An 18,100-nucleotide genomic window follows, 5' to 3' on the forward strand; every position below is an offset into this window, starting at 1 on the left:
AGGGGAAGTCCTCCAGCAAGCCTTTTCACCAATCTTGAACACCCCTAATGTTTTAGCAGCGATCCGTATTCAGGAACATGGGGGAGAGCCTGCCTTCAGGGCTTATATCCGAGGTAGCAACAGCCAGAAGGAAGAGTGGGTGTTTAAGGTAGAGAAGGCAACTGTTAGTGGGACAGCCTTCTTTTTCATCTGGGTGGGGTTGGATCAGGCAAAGGGCACCCAGACTGTTTTCGCCAGTAGGGTTTCCTTATAAACAGACCCCGGCCCCGCATGTGGCCGGCAGAGGGCGCTCGACGAACAGCCGACGGGCGGGGGCGGTGCCGCGCCGAACCTGGAGCGCAGGCGCACTCGTGGCTGCGGCGTCCGTCGCGTCCGGGGTTGACGTTGCTCGGTGGAGGCGGGTGAGCCGAGCTGGGCTTTCGGAGGGCGGGAGAGGAGCCGCGCGCGGAAGGGCGCAAGGGGGACGGAGCCTCCCGGGGCGGCGGGGTGAGCTAGGGGTGTGAGGCCTCGGCCGTCCTCGGTCTTGCGCGGCCAGTGGAAGACCCATCGGGGCTTCTGTTGCCCCCGTCCCCTCCGCGTCGGCCCTCGTGGCCTCGGAGGGCCAGGTGTCCCGGTGTGTGGCTCCCGGCCGCGTTCGGGCCCGTCGCAGGCCTCGCCGGGCGGCTCGGGAGAGCGGGGCAGGCCCCAGTTTGCTGGGAGGGCCGCAGGGAGCCCCGGGGACTCCAGACGCCTCTGCGAAATGCCCACTGTCTGGCACACACCTCCGCGCTCAGTCTCGGCTGGGCCATTTATAAAAGCAGACGGGGCCCCTCCACGGCCCATCTGCCCCAGGCTAGCTCCCGGGGAGCACGCTTGCCTGGAGTGACCTTCACGTTCTGATAGATTCGTCTGCAAGATGCGTCAAGTCCCGCGGAGTGCGGAAACCCCTTGGTCCTCAGGACTGTTTTGTTTTATTTTATTTATTTTTATTTTTAAAAATTATTTTTGTTAACATGTAATGCCCTTGGTCCTCAGGACTGTTTTGTTTTATTTTATTTATTTTTATTTTTAAAAATTATTTTTGTTAACATGTAATGTATTGTTTACCCCAGGGTTACAGGTCTGTGAATCATCAGGCTTACACAGTTCACAGCAGTCACCATAGTGGGTTTTTTTGTTTGTTTGTTTGTTTTACATAGCTTACAATTCACTCAAAGTGCACCATCGAATGTCTTTTAGTATAGTTAAGTGTTGTGCATCCATACTCAGAATCAATTTTAGAACACTTTCATTGTCCCCCAAAGAAATCTCTCCTTTAGCTGTCACTCTCAAACTCCCATTCCCCCCACCCCCGCCCTGGGCAATCCCTATTCTACTTGCTGTCTCTATGAATTTGCCCATTCTGCACATTTCCTGTAAATGGAATCATACAATATTTGGTCTTTTATGACTGGCTTCTTTCACTTACAGTAATGTTTTCAAGGTTTACCCATTTTGTATCCTGTATCAGTACTTCATTTCTTTTTATTGCAAAATAATACTCCACTATGAATATGCCATGTTTTATTTATCCATTCATCAGTTGATGGACCTTAGGACTAATCTTAACTCTTCACCTCCTACCAAGCCCCTTCTGGATCTGACCCAGACTTCCTGGCCATCATCTTGTTAGCTCTTGCTCTCCCTTGGCACCCCTCCCCCGACTCTGGGGGGCCTGGCATTCCCTTCCTCCCTTAAGCCTTCATGCAAGCTGCCTTCCGCCTTCACCATCCCTTCCCAAATCCTACTCTTCCTTCAGACCTCAGATTGAATGCCCTTTTCTCAAGAAACCTCTGACCCTTGACTGGGTGAGGGACCCCATGAGCCATTCTCTCAGGGACTGAATTCACCTTTGTAGCAGTTATAACTGAGTAGTTAGTTTTAATTTTGTGTTAATGTGTAAGGTATATAGGGTCAGGGCCTTCTGTTTGTTTCTGTAACCCCAGTACCTAGACCTTCTTGATGTCAGTGACTATTTCAATACATGTGCTCATATGCCTACCATATATCAGGCACCGTACTATATTAGGGAGACAGCCATGAATAAATAAATTAACTTCCTGCTGTATGGAGTTTACATTCCAGCGGGGGGAATACAGAGGTGTCAGGTGGTGAAAAGTGCCAGGAAGAAAGATAGAAGGGACTGTAGAATGGTAGGAAAGTCCTCTTAAGTGAGACCTGGATTCCTTTAGGGCAGAGCAATGTGGGTGCCTGGAAGAGCTGTTGGGTAAGGGAGGAAGGGAGAGAGTGAGAGAAGGGTAAATCGGGAGCTTTCAGCTCAAGGGTCCTTTGAGATGAGCCCTACGTATGTGTAGAAAGAGCTTGTTAGGACGGTAGAGACCTAGGTACAAAGCCTAGCTGCGCTCTCACCCAGTTCTGTGTGACCCAGCGCCTCAGTTTTTCATCCTCCGCAAAATGGAAGTATTAGGATTGTAGAGTAAGTAGCCCCCATGAAGTACTCAGCCACGTGGCAGACACCTGGTGGATGTGTAATGGTTTCCTTCTTTTGCCGTCAAACCACATTGGTGTGTTGTGGCCTATGTGTGGGAGGCCATTGCTTAACGTCACGATGACTTGCTTCATGTTGCTGGTTGCCCTGCTCTGAGATCAGCATGTTTGCCTTTTGTCTGATTTTTCCAGTTTGCATTGATGGGGCTAGCTTACCACGTTCATTTGAAGCTGGCAAACTAGCTCAGGGCGGTTGACTGGACACATGGGCTGTTCAGAGTGGCTCCTTAGGCTCTGAGAGAGACAGAAGGTGTGGGAGGAAGAGCTGAGGATCCAGGGCCCGAGTCTGAGACCTGGCTCTGCCACCTTTTGGCTTTGTGATTCCAGGACAGCCATTGTCCTCCTGGCTTTAGTGTCCTCTTTGGTAAATGGAAGTCAACACACATTTATAGAAAGGATTACAGTGTGAGATCTTATAGAGGAGTATGGGCAGCGTGGGGTGTGAGTCTTGAGGAAGGGGCGCGGGAGCTACATCTTGGAGGATCAAGAGGAATTCTTGAGGCAGATGAAGAATCCAGCGTAAGGAAAAGAGAAGCGTTGAAGAGCACAGCGTGTTTCAGAGACACAATTAATGATAGTTACCAAGTGCCTCGTATGTGCCGAGCGTTCTTAGTGGCTTAGGAGCATTCATGAGTCCTCGCAATGAGTCTGTGCAGGAGATACCATTAGTTGCCTCATGGACAGATGTGCAGCTGACTCTGAGGTAGAAATTGAGAAGCTTGCCCAGGTCCCACCGCTGGCCAGTGATGGAGCAAGGATTTGAACATAGACTGCCTCATCCCAAGGTCCAGAAACTTAGCCTCTAAGTTCAGTATGTGGCTAGAATGTAGGGACTGTAGACAGCAGGAGATGAGTTTGACGAGACAAGTTGGAAGCAGATTTGAGAAGGGTAAACGCTCCACAGAGGTTCTGGAGAAGGTGAGTGACACGGTGTGCTTTTGAGGAGGTATCCTCCGGTCGGACTGGAGAGAGTGATAGTCGGATAGTCTGAGCAAGGTATTGTTACAAAGCTGGGAGCCCAGGCACTGTCCAGGTGAATGAAGCGGGGGTGGACACTGAGGACGGGGAGGGTGGGACTTGAGAGCCTTGACCATGAAGGAAAGGGACTGGAGGAGCACAAATTGCTGCCCTGTGTTCTAGCTTGGAACGTGCATGTGCAAGTTAGAGCCCCAGAGGTGGGGGAGCAGAATCACTCTGCTTCTATATTGCGACTTTCCCCATCCAGAGAAATAATTGCATATTTAAACAATGGCCTGCACAGGCTTAATTTAGCCTTGTATCAGTATTTAATAGGGCATAATTTCTGGTCTTGTTCTGTAGTTTCATTCTTTTCCTTTCTTTCTTTTTTTAAATATATGACTTTTCCCCACTTATTTTTAGGTGCCTTATGTCAGGGCACAGGGTAGGGAAATAGCCAGGGGGGTTAAATGGGGCCGTAGGCCTATTTCTCAGCGTTTATACCAGTGATATTACTTGGCTCCCAGGAAATTCCCTTTGTGGCTTTATTCTCACTCTTTTCCTTTATCCTGTTATCGTCTCCTTTGGGTTTCCTAAGAACTTTTTTAGTATTTCCTTAGCTGCCCCCTTTTCTTTGTCTGTATAATTGACATCAGCCTTGTGACTTTTTTTTTTTTTTCATCTTTATGCAGCAGGAAGCTATAGATGATGGCCTTGGGTTTCAGAAAAGCATGGAGCAAAGTTTTATGGAGAAGGTTGAAAAATAAGTGTGGGATAATAGCACAGTCAAGTGCTTTCATGCATGCGGGCCTGGTCCTGAATGAACTCCAGGAGAGTTCTCTGTGGGGTCCTTAGCCTGGATCCAGGCGGCATTCAGTGGATGGCTCAGATACAGACGTAGCAGGTGGTGTTAGAAGCAGGCAGGGGCAAGGGGCAACAGTCCTCAGTGTGATTCCTGGCCTTACCATCTAATAGTTGTGTGGTCTCTGGCAAGTTTCTTCCCCTCTCAGAGCCCCAGTTTCATTATCTATAAAATGGGACTAATGATTCATACCCCAGAAGATTGTTGTGAGGGTGCACAGGGTAACACATGAAGCGCTCAACACCTTCCTGGCACTTCCTGGCACTTCCTGATCATTCCCTGAACGGTAGGTCATACGACATGGCATCAGCCGTGTAGAAAGCTTGAGGTGGGACAGCTAGGTAACATGCCAGGCCATCCGTTTCTGGTCCTAGGGCCAAGCCCAGAGCCATACACGTGCTAGGTTCTCTGAATGACGTTGTGTGGGTGACTGACACAGCTTGCTGGGGCTCCTGTCTCTCTCTCTGGTCCCCCTTCATGCCTGGGATGGGATTGTTTCGTGCTTTTGTTGTGCTGAATTGAGTGGAGCCGGCTAATAGACAGGGTCAGGTACCCCAGAGATGGTAGCAGATGGTGACTCTGGACAGAACTAATAAAATACAAGGTGGGAAACAGATTTAAGAAGTGTTCATGGAAAAAAAGTTCCCCTGAGCTGAATGCCAGAGTCACGGTGAGGGCCTGAGCCGAGAATGCCATCTGAGTGGCCTTTCTTGAAGAGCTAGGTAAAGGAGGGGACATTGCCCCTTGAGCTCCAAGAACCCACGAAGCTGGTCAGGATCCAGAACTGTGGCTTTGCCCCTGGACAGTACGTCTAAGAGGGAGACCGATGTTGAGGGTGCGTGTGTCCTGAAGAGTGTGAGTGGGACAGGGAGGCATTAGGAGAGGATAGCACCTTCAGGGTGGGGATCTTGGAAGAGAATGACTTCGGGGCTGGGGTCACTAACTGAACAATGACAGAATGGCCTTGGAGGTTGTTGGGCTGGGGGGAGCTGGTAGAGACTTGAGCCCAGAGGGCAGAGCTCAGATCCACAAATGAAGTGGAGAGCTCAGACTTGGGAGCATATTAAGGGAAAAAAGCTGGAAAGCTCCCTGGCAGGGATGGGGAGAAGAGATTTCTTTTACCCTGGATAGGAAAAGGCTGCCTTCGGTGCTCTGGTTTTGAGACTCCCTACTTTGGGATGACTTTTCTGCTCATTCAGTTAACACCTCTGACCGAGAGCGTCTACCATGAGTCAGGCCATGCCACCTTCCGTATTTTTAGAACTTTCTAATTCATCGGAGGCGACAGCATGAATAACCAGAGTTCAGTTCTGATTTGGGGAGAAAGCTAAATAAATTTCATATGCTCTTTAGTTTGATTTCAAAGAAAAAAAGATTATTTTTTTTCGCTCTGATGTTGGTGGAGGTCACTAAATCAGTGAAATCCACCACCTCTCCCAGTGTCAGTTTGCGTGAGCATCTCCCTTCCGCAGCCCAGTCTTGTCTCAGCTAGAAGCACCTAAAGATATCATAACGTATTGTTTTCCCTTTTGCTACTTTTCCAGGCCCCGAAAAGGGCCCCCTACTGAGTGGGCTGCTGCCATGATCCCGGCAGGCATGCGTGCTGCCTTACTCAGTCCTCCCATCTGTCTTGCCATGATCGGGGGCCCATGTACTTTCAGTGTTCCACTCAGTCTTCCAGATGCGGGAGAGTTGACTGGAAGGTGTTGGAGCGAGGAAGGGTTCAATCTGACACCCTTCTGTTGAGGGACCACTGCATGCCAGGTGCGCCTAACAGAGGAGGCTGAGCTGGGTAGAGGGTGGAGGGAATGGAGAATTTGGTTTCAAATGGGATAGAGATTGGCAGTTGCCTGGGAAAGCCTTGACACCCACCCCCCCACACACACCCCTACCACCACCACACACACTCATATACTGATGAGCTTAGAGCTTGTTCTGTGTGTGCCAGTAAAGGATATCAAGCAAGGGGCTCAAAGATGAGATTTTTTTGTCTTCCGTTGCTCATTCTGGCTGCACATAGAGAGGGACTGAAGAAGAGACATGTCAGAAGGGGTGTTGGATTAATCCAGGAGAGAGGCTCTGAGAGCCTAACAGAGACAAGGAAAAGGAGGGACGCCTTTCCTTCAAGAACTCAAGGAGTTTAGAGCACTGAAGTCGAGTCAGAGTCCACATCCCAGCGCTGCCACTCCCTGGTTGTGTATTCATGGTCGGCTTCAGTTTTCACATCTGCAAAATGGAATGACAATGCTTTTTTGTCCAAGGGTGGTTGTAAAAATGTCTAGCACCTCTCTTAGCCCATCAGTCAGCTCTTGGGCAAGGATGAATCTCATGAAAGAGGGGATTTGAAAATACTCTTGCCCGATGGCCTCCCCAGACTGACTGAGGTAGGAGGCGTCAGTTGCCTGTAGGGAATTCCTGCAGGTGACCTGGAGGGAAGCTGAGAGGACCGGAAAGGGTTGTCATGGATGGGCAGGAAAGGGAGGATGTTGCTGCCAGAGGTGATGGGCAGGAGAACTCAGGGCTTGGAAGATTCTGAGGTTCATCAGCTAGTAAGCATTGATGGAGGAGTGTGCTTGGTGCCAGGTTGTACTGTGCTGGCACTGAAAGAATAGAGATGGGGGAATCGGACACAGTTCCTGTCCTCAGGGGAGTTCTGTCCGGTCAGAGAAGATTCAGAGGCAAACACTCAGAGCCCAGGTGATTCCTGCTGATCTAAGCAGGCACACAGGCTATGGGCAAACAAATCAGGGAGAGAGTCTAGTTCTGTGTGGGGAGGAAGAGGAGACAGGAAGACTTAACCAAAAAGAAATTTCCTGGAAGAGTGTTAAGAGCTCACAGAATCAAGGGAGAAGGCTGGAGAACCCGGCAGGAATCTAGACATTTCTGGAAGTCCAGGAGGCAGGAGCTACAAGGACAGTTCAGAGCAGGAAGAGGCTCGTCATGCAGCCATTGCTAGAACACATGAGCTCATTTTCATGTTCTTTGTAACCTTGCTCAAGAGCCCATTTCCAGAGATGGGGAGTACTCAGTTGGCCTCGCCTGGGTCTCATGTTCTCCTTGTTGGCCTGGAGAGATGGAGCCACAGACAATAGTCTCAGCAGGCGAGGCTCAATGGAAAGAAGTCATTCCTTAAAAAGAAATTGGGGAGTGGGGTGCCATTAGGAAGAGTAGCACCCACCTGGACTCTGGAGCCAGACTTCCCGGGTGGAGATCCTGGCTTTTGTGCTCAGAGCTCTGTGACCTTGGACAAATTTCTTGCCTCTGTTTCTTTATCTGTAAAAGGACAGCATAATGGAACCTCCTTGTTGAATTATTGTGAAGACCAAATTGATTCATGTGCGTCATTTAGAATAGTGTCTCTCCCATGCTACATACTCAGTAAGGCTGTGATCGTAATCATCCTAAGTGCTTAGGGTTTGTTATTATTACTAAAGGAACCACAGGTGGTGTGTCAGTGTGCCTGGCAGGTGGAGGAGTGCTGAGGGGTGAATCTGGATGGGCAAGAAGGCTTTAGGAGTCAGTGCCAGCCTCATGAGTTTAAGACTTTATCCCCTAGGTAAGGAGAAAGCCGTGGAAGGGTTTTTCTAAAATAACTTTAAGTTACAAAAGAAATTTCAAAATACAGAGAAGTTGAAATAATAGCACAAGGTCCACCCTATTCCTGCCCTCTAAACACGATCTTAACATTTCACCACATCTTTCTCACCCTATCTTTTCTCTTTTTGTGTTGCCTCTTGTGGAGCCATGTGAAAGTAAGTTGCAGACGTGATGACACATCACCCCTAAACACTTCCTTCCACTCACGTCTCCCGAGAATGAGGACATTCTCCCACACGACGCACTGTTGTTCTACCTGAGAAAATTCATAGTTAATAATAATTCACAGTATCCCGTCACATCCAGCTGTGGGAGGATTTGAAGATGTTCGACAAGGTGTTGTGGCTGCCATGTGGAGGATGACTGTAAGGGGGCCAAGGGCAGGCAGGTACCCTCCCGTAATGCAGGTGACACATGATGAAGCCCGAACTAGAGTGATGTGGGGTTGCAAGGCCTGTTTGAGGTACTCCAGAGGTCTCCCATTGAACGTGGTAGCAGGGATGGTGGGTCAGTGAAAGCTTCCAGGAGGAGGTGCTGGACCTAACACCTGAGTGTTGTAGAGTCAGGAGACCTGCAGGAAGCAGACTGTGGGCAAGAGTGGGAGGATTCATTTGACACGTAAATATTAAGCATCTACTGTCAGGGTTCCATTTATACGTCAACTTGACCGGGCCATGAGATGCCCAGAGATTTGGCCAAACATTCTGGGTGTGTCTGTGAGGGAGTTTTGGATGGGATTAACAACATTTATTTTTTAACAGGGGAGGGGGGGTGCTGAGGGAGAGGAATTCTTTTAAGCAGACCCTACACTAAGTGTTAAGTCGAACCCAGGGCTTGATCTCATGACCTGAGTTCATGATTTGTGCGGAAACCAAGAGTTGGATGCTGAACTGACTGTGCCACCCAGGTGCCCCTGGATGAGATTAACATTTAAATCAGGAGACTGAGTAAAGCAGATTGCCCTTCCTGATGTGGGCAGGCCTCCTCCAAGCACTTGAAGTCCTGAATACAACAACAGACTGACTCTCCCCTGAGTGAGAAAGGATTTTCTTGACTGGTGACTTTCAGCCTGGGACATTGGCTCTTCCTGGTTTGACATGGACTCAAACTGGGGCACCTGCTCTGTGAGATTTCAAACTTGCCAGCCTCAGTAATCACGTGAGCCAGTTCCTTATAAATAGTATACACACATGAATATAACATAGATATATTCTCTCTGTATATTCTATTGGTTCTGTGTCTCTGGAGAACTCTATTGCGTCTACTCTAAGCCAGGCATTTTGTCACAGTGCAGAGACTATAACAGGCAAATAGGACGCAGACTCATGGAGTGTGCCACTCAGAGCTCAGTTTGCCTGGACTCTGGGCGGAGTGGTCGAGAAGGGATGAGGGGTGGGCAGGGGCCTTGGAGGAAGGAGTATGGACTTTGTTCCTATGGAACAAAATAATCTCCTGCCCATACTTGCTGGGTTGGTTTCTAAGTATTGCTTGGGTTTTTATCTACAGTGCTTTCCAAAGCTTAGTACCACTTTCCTGATTTTTCTCATATCCACATCTCAGCTGCATTCTTCTTTGCTGGATATATTTAAAAATACGAGTTTTACGCCTATTCCTTTTTAAAACATTTAAGCCACACTACCTATGAAATTACGGAATTTTTTTTATTACACATGAAAATAAACAAAAAATCATTACAATAAAATATGTTGACCCATATACTGCTTAAAATAATTTCACAGTTTTCCTACATTTGGGGAGAGTTGTCATGAGGGACAGGGTTAGGGGTGGATACCAGATCTGGGGTTTTAGGCAGGAACATGCCATGCTGAGATTTAGGTTTTGGAAAGACTCAATGGCTGTTGAGTGGTGAATAGATTGGAAGATAGGGAGACCTGCTCAGAATTCTGGCTGTTGTCCCTGGGAGCTCTGTTAAGAGCCTGAAGCAAGGATGTGCAGTGGGAATAGAGAGGCGGGGACAGATGTGAGGGGGCATTCAGAGGTAGAATTTGATAGGACTTAGAAACAGTGGTGTGGGATTGAGGCAGGAAGAGAAGTCTAGGTTGGCTTAGTGATGGTTTTGGTTTGGTTGCTTGAGAAGACAGAGGTACCTTCACACAGGAGCTCAGGAGAGGCTAAAGTCAAGTACAAAGAGCAAGATATGCCAGGTGATGGTTAGGGGCTGCAGAGTTTGACTACAGTTTTAGCAATGATGCTGTGAAGTTCATTGCCCCTTAATAGCAAACCCACACTTTAAATTAAATTAAAGCATTTTTAGTTTAACTCTTCTGAGTGGACCCACACATGCATTCTCTGCAACTTATTACTGAGAATGACTAAGTATTATAATTGAGCTGAAAATAATCTCCCGCCCATACTTGCTGGGTTGGTTTCTAAGTATTGCTTGGGTTTTTATCTACTGAAACAAAGTTGTGCTCTTTCCAAATGTTAATTTTGAAGCCTGCAGATGGTAACCATCTGTTACACGACTAGCATTTTACAATATTTGATTAGCACTTTATATAGTTTGGGGAAGCCTGCCAGTGGAGTCTGCCCATCAGGTGGGGACTTCGGTGGTACGTGTTCTCTAGTGGTCCTTGAAGGTCTTTGCCCTCGTTGTATGGGGTTCCCCTCCTTTTTGGGGGAGGAATGTGCTTTAGTACAGCTAGTCAGACTGGTAGGTTGATATTTGTGGCAGGAGAACCTTAGGGGCCTTGCCTTGTTTGTACTGTTCCTTAGAGCTGGAACCATCAGACCTCATCGTGGAAGCAGAGTTTGAGAGGTCAAGATCTGTCTGTCAGTTAGGACTCTCTGGGTTGCAAGTGACAGAGTAACAAACCCAAGCTTCTTTGGCAAAGGGCATTATTAATTGGGTTAAGTCGTTACTAAGTCTAGGGGTGGGACTGCCTTCGGGTGGACGGTTCAGAGGAATTCTTCAGACTTGGTTCCCTCACACCCTTAGCTCTACCTACTGCTGTGGCTTCAGCCTCAGGCTTCCAGAGGAGGCAAGATGGCGCCCTGGAGAGAGGCACAAATCCCCGCAGCAGCAAGTAATGAGGGGGAAAAAATGGAGGCCTTCCCGGCCACCCCTGCAGAGGCGGTGGGATGCGTTCTGATTGGGCCAGCTTCCGTCATGTGCCACCTGTGACCCAATCCCTGCGACCACGTGGATGCAGAGCTCTGATTGATCAGACCTGGAGTGGAGCCCCACCCTGACCTGTGGGCAGAGGCCCAGGGAGAGGCAGATCTGCAGTCACAAGTCCGGTGCTGTTAGCAGAAGTGGGGAAGGTTGAGATGGGGGGCGGGCAGACCACCACCTGCCTGCCCCGGTGTCATGGCGGGAGCCCAGAGTACCAGGAGGCATTGGCAAACTTAACTGTGGAGACAGGCAGTTATTGTTGCCAGGACGATAATATGCTGGAAATGGAATGAAGGAGCCTCTGAAACCGGCTACTTAATGAATTTCCTTTCATAGTTTTAAGAACCTCTGATAGATTGAGTATTCTAGTTCTCTCTCTCTCTCTCTATTTTTTTTTTTTTTTGAGGGGGAGGGAGTTGTCTTTTTTTTTTTTTTTTTTTTTGTCTTTCTTCTGTTTATGTCACTTTAAAACTAAGACCAGTCACTTAATCTTGGTCTTTTAGCTCCTTGGTTTGGAACACTGTGAGCTTCTCTCTCAGAGAGGAGCGATCTGTACAGAGCAGATAACAGATTCCATTCAGTCTAGTTCAACAAACAGGGCACGAAGCCCCGGGGCCTGGGCCAGGCTCCACAGACCTGGCAGCAGATGAATCCTCAGCAGTGTGGGAAGCACTGTAACAGCTCCAAAACAGGGCACTGTAGCTCCTCAGGGCAGGACAGTCAGGAAGGGCTTCTCAGAGGAAGTGACACGGGGCTGGAGCTGGAAGGATGAACATGAGTTGCCCCCGTGGCAGAGAAGAGGAGGGGAGCTTGATGCTAAAGGCGCTGCTAGTGCCAAGAGACCAAGAGGCGAGGTACTTGCTGGTTTGGGGGGGTTGAGCAGAGGCCACTGGCTCCAGTGGGCATTCTGGCGTCAGCATGGAGGAGACTGTAGAGTGACAGGCTAAAGGCGGGAACAGACACCAGGCAAGATGCTGTAGTAGAGGTCCAGGCAGGAGCCTGTGGCGCATCTGCTTAAAAGGCAGGTTTGGTCCAGCAGATCTGGGGTGAGAGTGTTTCTAACCATCTCTCAGGTGACATCGCTGCTACTGGTCCAAGACAATTCTTTGAGTGGTGAGGCTCAGACCTCTGGTGTTCTCCTCTTTGTTGGCTATAGTCTGCTGGTTTCTCAGTCTACAGTGCAGGATCTTCCTGCTCATCTCCCCTACTCTGCCTGTCCATGACACCACCTCACCCACCCCCCACAAGTTGGCTTCCAGAAAGAATGAGGCTGTGTGATTTCACCTCTGGTCCCTGAAGGCCTACCGTGGGCTGAGGCTTCTGCAGGACAGAATGCCCTGCCCAAGCTCAGTCAGGGTCTGGGTTCTATGCAGTGTGGCGCGAAGGGGACTGGGCCTCCATGTTGTATCAGACCTGCTGACAGAGCCATGGATCAGGGGCTCAGGGCCGGGGATTGGCTTGATGCCTTTGAAATAATGCTCTGTGTTTTCCAGGGACAGAGGGACTCGCAGATGGCCCCACTGCCAGGGGCAGAGCTGGTCCAGAGGCCGCTGCAGCTCTACCGATATCTGCTGCGCTGTTGCCAGCAGCTGCCAACCAAGGGCATCCAGGAGCATTACAAACATGCTGTCAGGCAGGTGGGAGCAGGGGATAATGAGCTCGGGGTGGTGGTGGGGAGGTGTCACATAATAGGAGGACTCTTTCAGAGTTGGGGGCAGGGGACAGGGAGGGTCTTTTGGGTGGTAGTGTAAGGGAGGAGTGGCAGACTAGTAAGAGACACCAAAAACCATAGCCCAGCTCCTCTCTCTTATTTCTGCTTAGAAAACAGACGCTTATCCTCTAGCACATCAGCTCTGTGCCAGGGCTCAATAAGGCAGCTAAATGGATAATTAGAGTAGAGTATAGGACATAGCATCACTTTGACAGGCGTTCCAGTGAGTAATGCACAGCCTGAGTGTACTCATGAGAAAACATCAGGTAAATCCAGACGGAGGGACCATCTCCACACCAGTGGCCTTGGCTCATCCAATATGACAAGGTCGGGAAACACCGAGAAAGGCAGACCTGCTCTGCTTGGTATGATATGACCATGAAATATAATGAGTGGATTGGTTCTGGGCCAGGAAAAAAAAAAACAAAAACAGTGCTTAAAAAGGACAATATTGGAGACCTTCCTGAAATTAGAATATGGGCTGTAGATGAGATGATAGTATTATACCAATGTGGCATTTTCTAAATTTGACTACTGTGGTTTTGTAATCTCCTTATTAAAACACATGGAAGCGTTTAGGGATCAAGGGCATGATGTCTGCAACTTCGAAATGTTCCCAGAAAATGGAGTACAAACCTATATAAAGAGAGAATGGTAAAGCAAATGTGAGATGTTCATGACTGATGATTCTGGTAGAGAAAAGCTTCTGTAGGTTAGAGGTTACTTCCAAATAAAAAATCATAAAAAATAAAAATAAAAAATAAAGTAAAATAAAAATAAAATAAAAAATAAAAAACTTAAATGAATACAAATGTAATGTGGAAAGTTAAAAAAAAAGTTGAGGTAGCAACAGCCAGGCTGTGAAAATATGGAGGAGGAAGCAGCTAGTTGTCTGAGGGCGTCAAGGAGGGCTTCGCAGCGTGAGCATTTGAGGTGCTCCTGAAGACAAATAGGTTGAGAGTGACTGGGCAGAAGAGGTACCAGGTACCCTTGTGAAGCGCTCTGAGTGCCACACCAGTGAACCTGAATCTCACATTCCTTCTCTGGTCAAAGGCAAACAGCAGCCCCATGCTGCTCTACTGAGCCTGGCTGGAGTTTCTAGTCACTGGTCCCCAGCCCCCACTCTGCTTGGCCTTCCAGCACTTTTCCTTCCTATCATGCCCTGCAGGGAGCAAATGGAACCGAGAGATGGAAGTTTCTTTGGGCCCCTGCTGCCTGATCACCTTTGGGCCCGGCCTGATTTGGGGTACCTTGGGGGCCAGTCTTCCATACTGCTGCTGCTCTGCGGGCAGGAGGATGGGCTGTGTAGTTAGAAGGGACTTGGATTTGAATGCCGCCGCCACGCACAGTGGCTGGGTAGGTCATCCAAGCCTCTGTTTCCTCATCTGTAGGACAGATCCTTCCTTTTTTTTTTTTTTTTTTTACTCATTTATTTGACAGACAGAGATCACAAGTAGACAGAGAGGCAGGCAGAGAGAGAGGAGAAAGCAGGCTCCCCGCCAAGCAGAGAGCCCCATGCGGGGCTCAATCCCAGGACCCTGAGATCATGACCTGAGCCGAAGGCAGAGGCTTTAACCGACTGAGCCACCCAGGCGCCCCATGGACAGATCCTTCTAACTGTCCCTGGAGGGCTAAGAGCCATGCCCAGTGGAAAGTGGCCATGGTGTGTCGGGCCTGTGCCTGATGCTCTGAAGATGCTGGTCCTGCGAATTTTGTCTTGTCATTTTTTTTTTTTTAATGCTTAAACTTCCAGAGTTTCCGGGTTCATTCAGATGAAGACAATCCTGAGAGAATCCAGCAGATTATTAAAAGAGCCATTGAAGATGCAGACTGGATCATGAACAAAGTAAGTTCTTGGCTCCCGGCTCTTCCTACCCTCTGGTTGGGGGGGGTTGACAGCAGTAATCTCTGTGGCCACCAGGGGTCGCCCCTGCCCCACACGTGGGCCGGATCAGCCAGGCAGAGGCACCCTACGGCCCCAGCCAACAACTCCCCTCTTCCAGAAGCCCAGAGTTGGTGGCAGATGCCTTTCTGGTTGTATCTGTTTTCTGTCAGGGGTGAGGAGTTCTGAGTCCCTAAACACCAACAGTGCTGAATAAGCTAAGGCAGGGTAGCAGGAAGAAGGAAGAGAAAGGTCTTCTTGGAAGCAATAGTGCCTGAACTAGCAGCAGCCTTGTGATGGCTCAGACAGGAAGGCTGTTTTGGGGTGTAGTGAGCTCCTCATAGCCAGGGGTATTCATACTGAGGTAGGGTTATTGAGGAAACATTCAAGCATCTATTTTGGTAGAGGAAGGGAGGGAGTCAGGATTACAAATTAACTTGCTGGTCCTTACCCACTAGTGTTAGAACAACCCAGAGAGCTGGGTGGAGCGTGCCCCATGCCTCCATCCTTCTAAATCAGGATCTCCAGATGTCGGGGCCAGGGTTCATTTTTAAAACTCAGTGATTGGACTTGATGACTTCTGAGGGTCTTCCTCTACCTGAGTTTTTTTTTTTTTTTTGAACCAAGATGTAGCTTAAAGAACAGGATGGGCACACCCCATATTCCTGTCTGACATTCCCATGTCTGCTGTCTTTTTTTTTTTTTAAAGATTTTGTTTATTTATTTGAGAGAGAGAGATAGTGAGAGAGAGCATGAGAGGGGAGAAGGTCAGAGGGAGAAGCAGACTCCCCACGGAGCTGGGAGCCCAATGCGGGACTCAGTCCCGGACTCGGGGGTCATGACCTGAGCTGAAGGCAGTTGCTTAACCCACTGAGCCACCCAGGCGCCCTTCTTTTTCTTATGTGTGCCCTCCTACCCCGTCAGGTTCCTCTTCCATTAAGGAAGAAAGGGTCCCTGTGTGCCAGCTAGAGATTTGACTGTCTGGTGCCTGCCTCGCTGCCTCCAAGAAGCCCCTGCAGGAGGCAGCTAGGGCCCCAAAGAACATGGTTCTCAGGATTTCCTAGGTTCTCCCTCCCCCTTTGGCTTCCCTCACCCACTTCTAATGATCTCTCTGCCGTACAGTATAAAAAACAAAACTGAGACACTGTCTGTCCTGAAGACATTGAAGTGCAGAGGCCTCGCTTCTCCTGAAACTCAGCAGCAGCAGCCGCTTTGGAATATCCATCGGCCTCATTGGCTGAGAGCAAGAAATCAGGGGTAGGAGAAGCTGATGTCAGCTCAGCCAGCTCTTCTTGCCACATGTGTGTTCCCGGCATCCTTTCTGTTCACTTTCCTGGCCGTTGCCACGGGAGATTTGGGGAAGAATACGTTTTGTCACTTTGTTCTGAAGGTGCCACATGAATTCTGGATGTTGTCCTTGGAGATCCAGAGGAAGACAGGGCATGGGTTTTTGAACCAGTCAGGTCTGGATTTGAATCTCAGTTCTGCTCCTTTTCAAGGGTCTTGTCTTTGAGCTCAGCGTCCTCCCGTGTGAAGATTAAGTATGAGGAAGTTGAAGAGCTTCATGCAGGACAGGGTACATGGGGGTGCAAGTAAATGTCCCTTCCCCGAGGAGGCTATCCTCTAGTGCTCCTTCCTCCCCGCCCACAGTGCTCCGCATGTCTCTCTGGTGCACTCCTTGTCTGGCCCGGGTGGTGTGCAGGCCTGTCCTGTCTTGCTTGTTGTCCCTGAACCCTCATGGCCCCACCATGCCCAGCACTCCACCAAACAGCTGTTCCTCTAGGCACTGTCCTCCCGTGAAGTCCTGGTCCATGCCTTCAGGGAGTCTTTAGTGTCCCTGAAGTGGTGAAACACGGGCCACATGGAACAAGGAAGAAGGGCAGAGCAGCTCCAACGGACGCCCAAGTGTGCAGGCTTCTGTGAATCTGCGATCTGGCGTGCTAGCCCTTCCCTGCTTTGCCACTGTCTTGGAAGGAAGGGTAGAGGCAGAGAGGAAAGGAGGGAGGTGGAGAGCAAGCATTCTTGTGGGGTATGGTGACCCTGATACCCGTGGAGAGGCAGGCTGGGTCACATCCCCCAATTCCATATAGTTTGCTCTTGGGGGAACTTACCTGGCTTGCTTCAGCCTTGGTTTCCCCATCTCCAGTGCAGTGATGCCCCCGCCCACCTGCCCGGGCTGCAGCGAGGAGCACTGAGCTCTAATGCAGGCCAGGCCCTTCTTGCAGAAGCCAGCTCAGGGAGCCTGCTGCGCTGCCGTGGCCGGGTACCATCGTTAGGGAGACCTCCTTTGCCTATGGGCAGGTGGAAGCATGGACGGGTTGAACTCCATTTCAAGGTCACCAGGCTACTAAGCAGGTTCTGTCTGAATCTACCAAACACTACAGATTTGGGAGGGAAGAAGGGGCAGCAAAGGGAGGAAAAGCTTCCAGGAAGGACTGGGGGGACTGGGCAGAACAGGAGGAGCAGCTGAAAGTGGAGAAGCCACACTGGACTTGAGTATCCCCAAGGACTCTCAGCCAGAGGAATGAGCCAACACTTCATGACCCCGCAATGAATTATAAGACTTAAAGTGACTCAGGGACATCTGTATGCACTTGACTGATCTGCAAATAATGAAGTAAATATATCGATTTCTGAAAGCTCTGGTATCGTGAATGGTGTGCTCATTCATTCCCCAGACACATGTTGTTGCCTACTGTGTGCTGTCATACTAGGTATTGAGGACTTAGAGACAGGCCTATAGAAAGCTGTCCAGGTGGAGATGGATCTTCAGAGAAGATGGCTCTCTTTTGTTGAGATTTTTATTGTTTTCTAATAATGGGGGAACTGGTAGGTGGTGATTATTTCTTGGCTAAGTACTGGCTGTGTGTTTGGGGGTGTGGGGTCCTCTCCTTATCCCTGATGCTCAGGGGCTGATTTGGAGGGGGGAACACTTACCCTTACTACATGATGGGCAGGCCTGGGTGCCTCCCACAGACATCCTCTGAGAAGTTTGTCTTGAGGCAGAGAAAGGACCTATTCCAAAGCACAGATTGTCAGGAATGAAGACCCAAACTTCTCCCAACTTCCTTTAATGAACCTGTCCCTCTGTCCATCTTGCTTCCCTTGAGGATGGGGATTAACATGAGCATCCAGAGCAAAAAAAACCCAACAACCAAAACCAAAAAAACCCAGACTACCTTTGTTGAATGACAGGGGAAAACTTGGGAAATGATGTGCATTTCCTGTCCCCAGTGCTGACCTCACTCCCGCCCTGTCCATGACATCCTCTGGCACCCTTGCACCTTGCACATGGATTCCTCACTCTTCCAGCACTCCAGCCTGCTCATTCTAGGTGTATTTGCCCAAGCGTCTCCTCCTGTCTGCAGTGCCTTTCTTTACTTGCCTTATTCACCTGAAAAACATCTTTTCTCTGTCAAGACTAAGCTT

At 49.4% G+C, this 18,100-nt stretch overlaps 1 protein-coding gene across 1 annotated transcript; it reads left to right on the forward strand.

The window, feature by feature from the left end:
- The first annotated feature begins 326 nt into the window (after positions 1 to 326).
- On the forward strand, positions 327 to 17,314 carry LYRM9 (LYR motif containing 9). Its single transcript, XM_082704574.1, has 4 exons — positions 327 to 401; positions 12,572 to 12,715; positions 14,543 to 14,635; positions 15,794 to 17,314. Exons 2-4 carry the CDS (start codon positions 12,590 to 12,592, stop codon positions 15,809 to 15,811), a joined length of 237 nt encoding a protein of 78 aa, XP_082560700.1. The 5' UTR covers positions 327 to 401; positions 12,572 to 12,589; the 3' UTR covers positions 15,812 to 17,314.
- The last annotated feature ends 786 nt before the right edge of the window (positions 17,315 to 18,100 follow it).

This window comes from Mustela nivalis, assembly GCF_964662115.1.
Source record: "Mustela nivalis genome assembly, chromosome: 17".
Classification (NCBI taxonomy): domain Eukaryota; kingdom Metazoa; phylum Chordata; class Mammalia; order Carnivora; family Mustelidae; genus Mustela; species Mustela nivalis.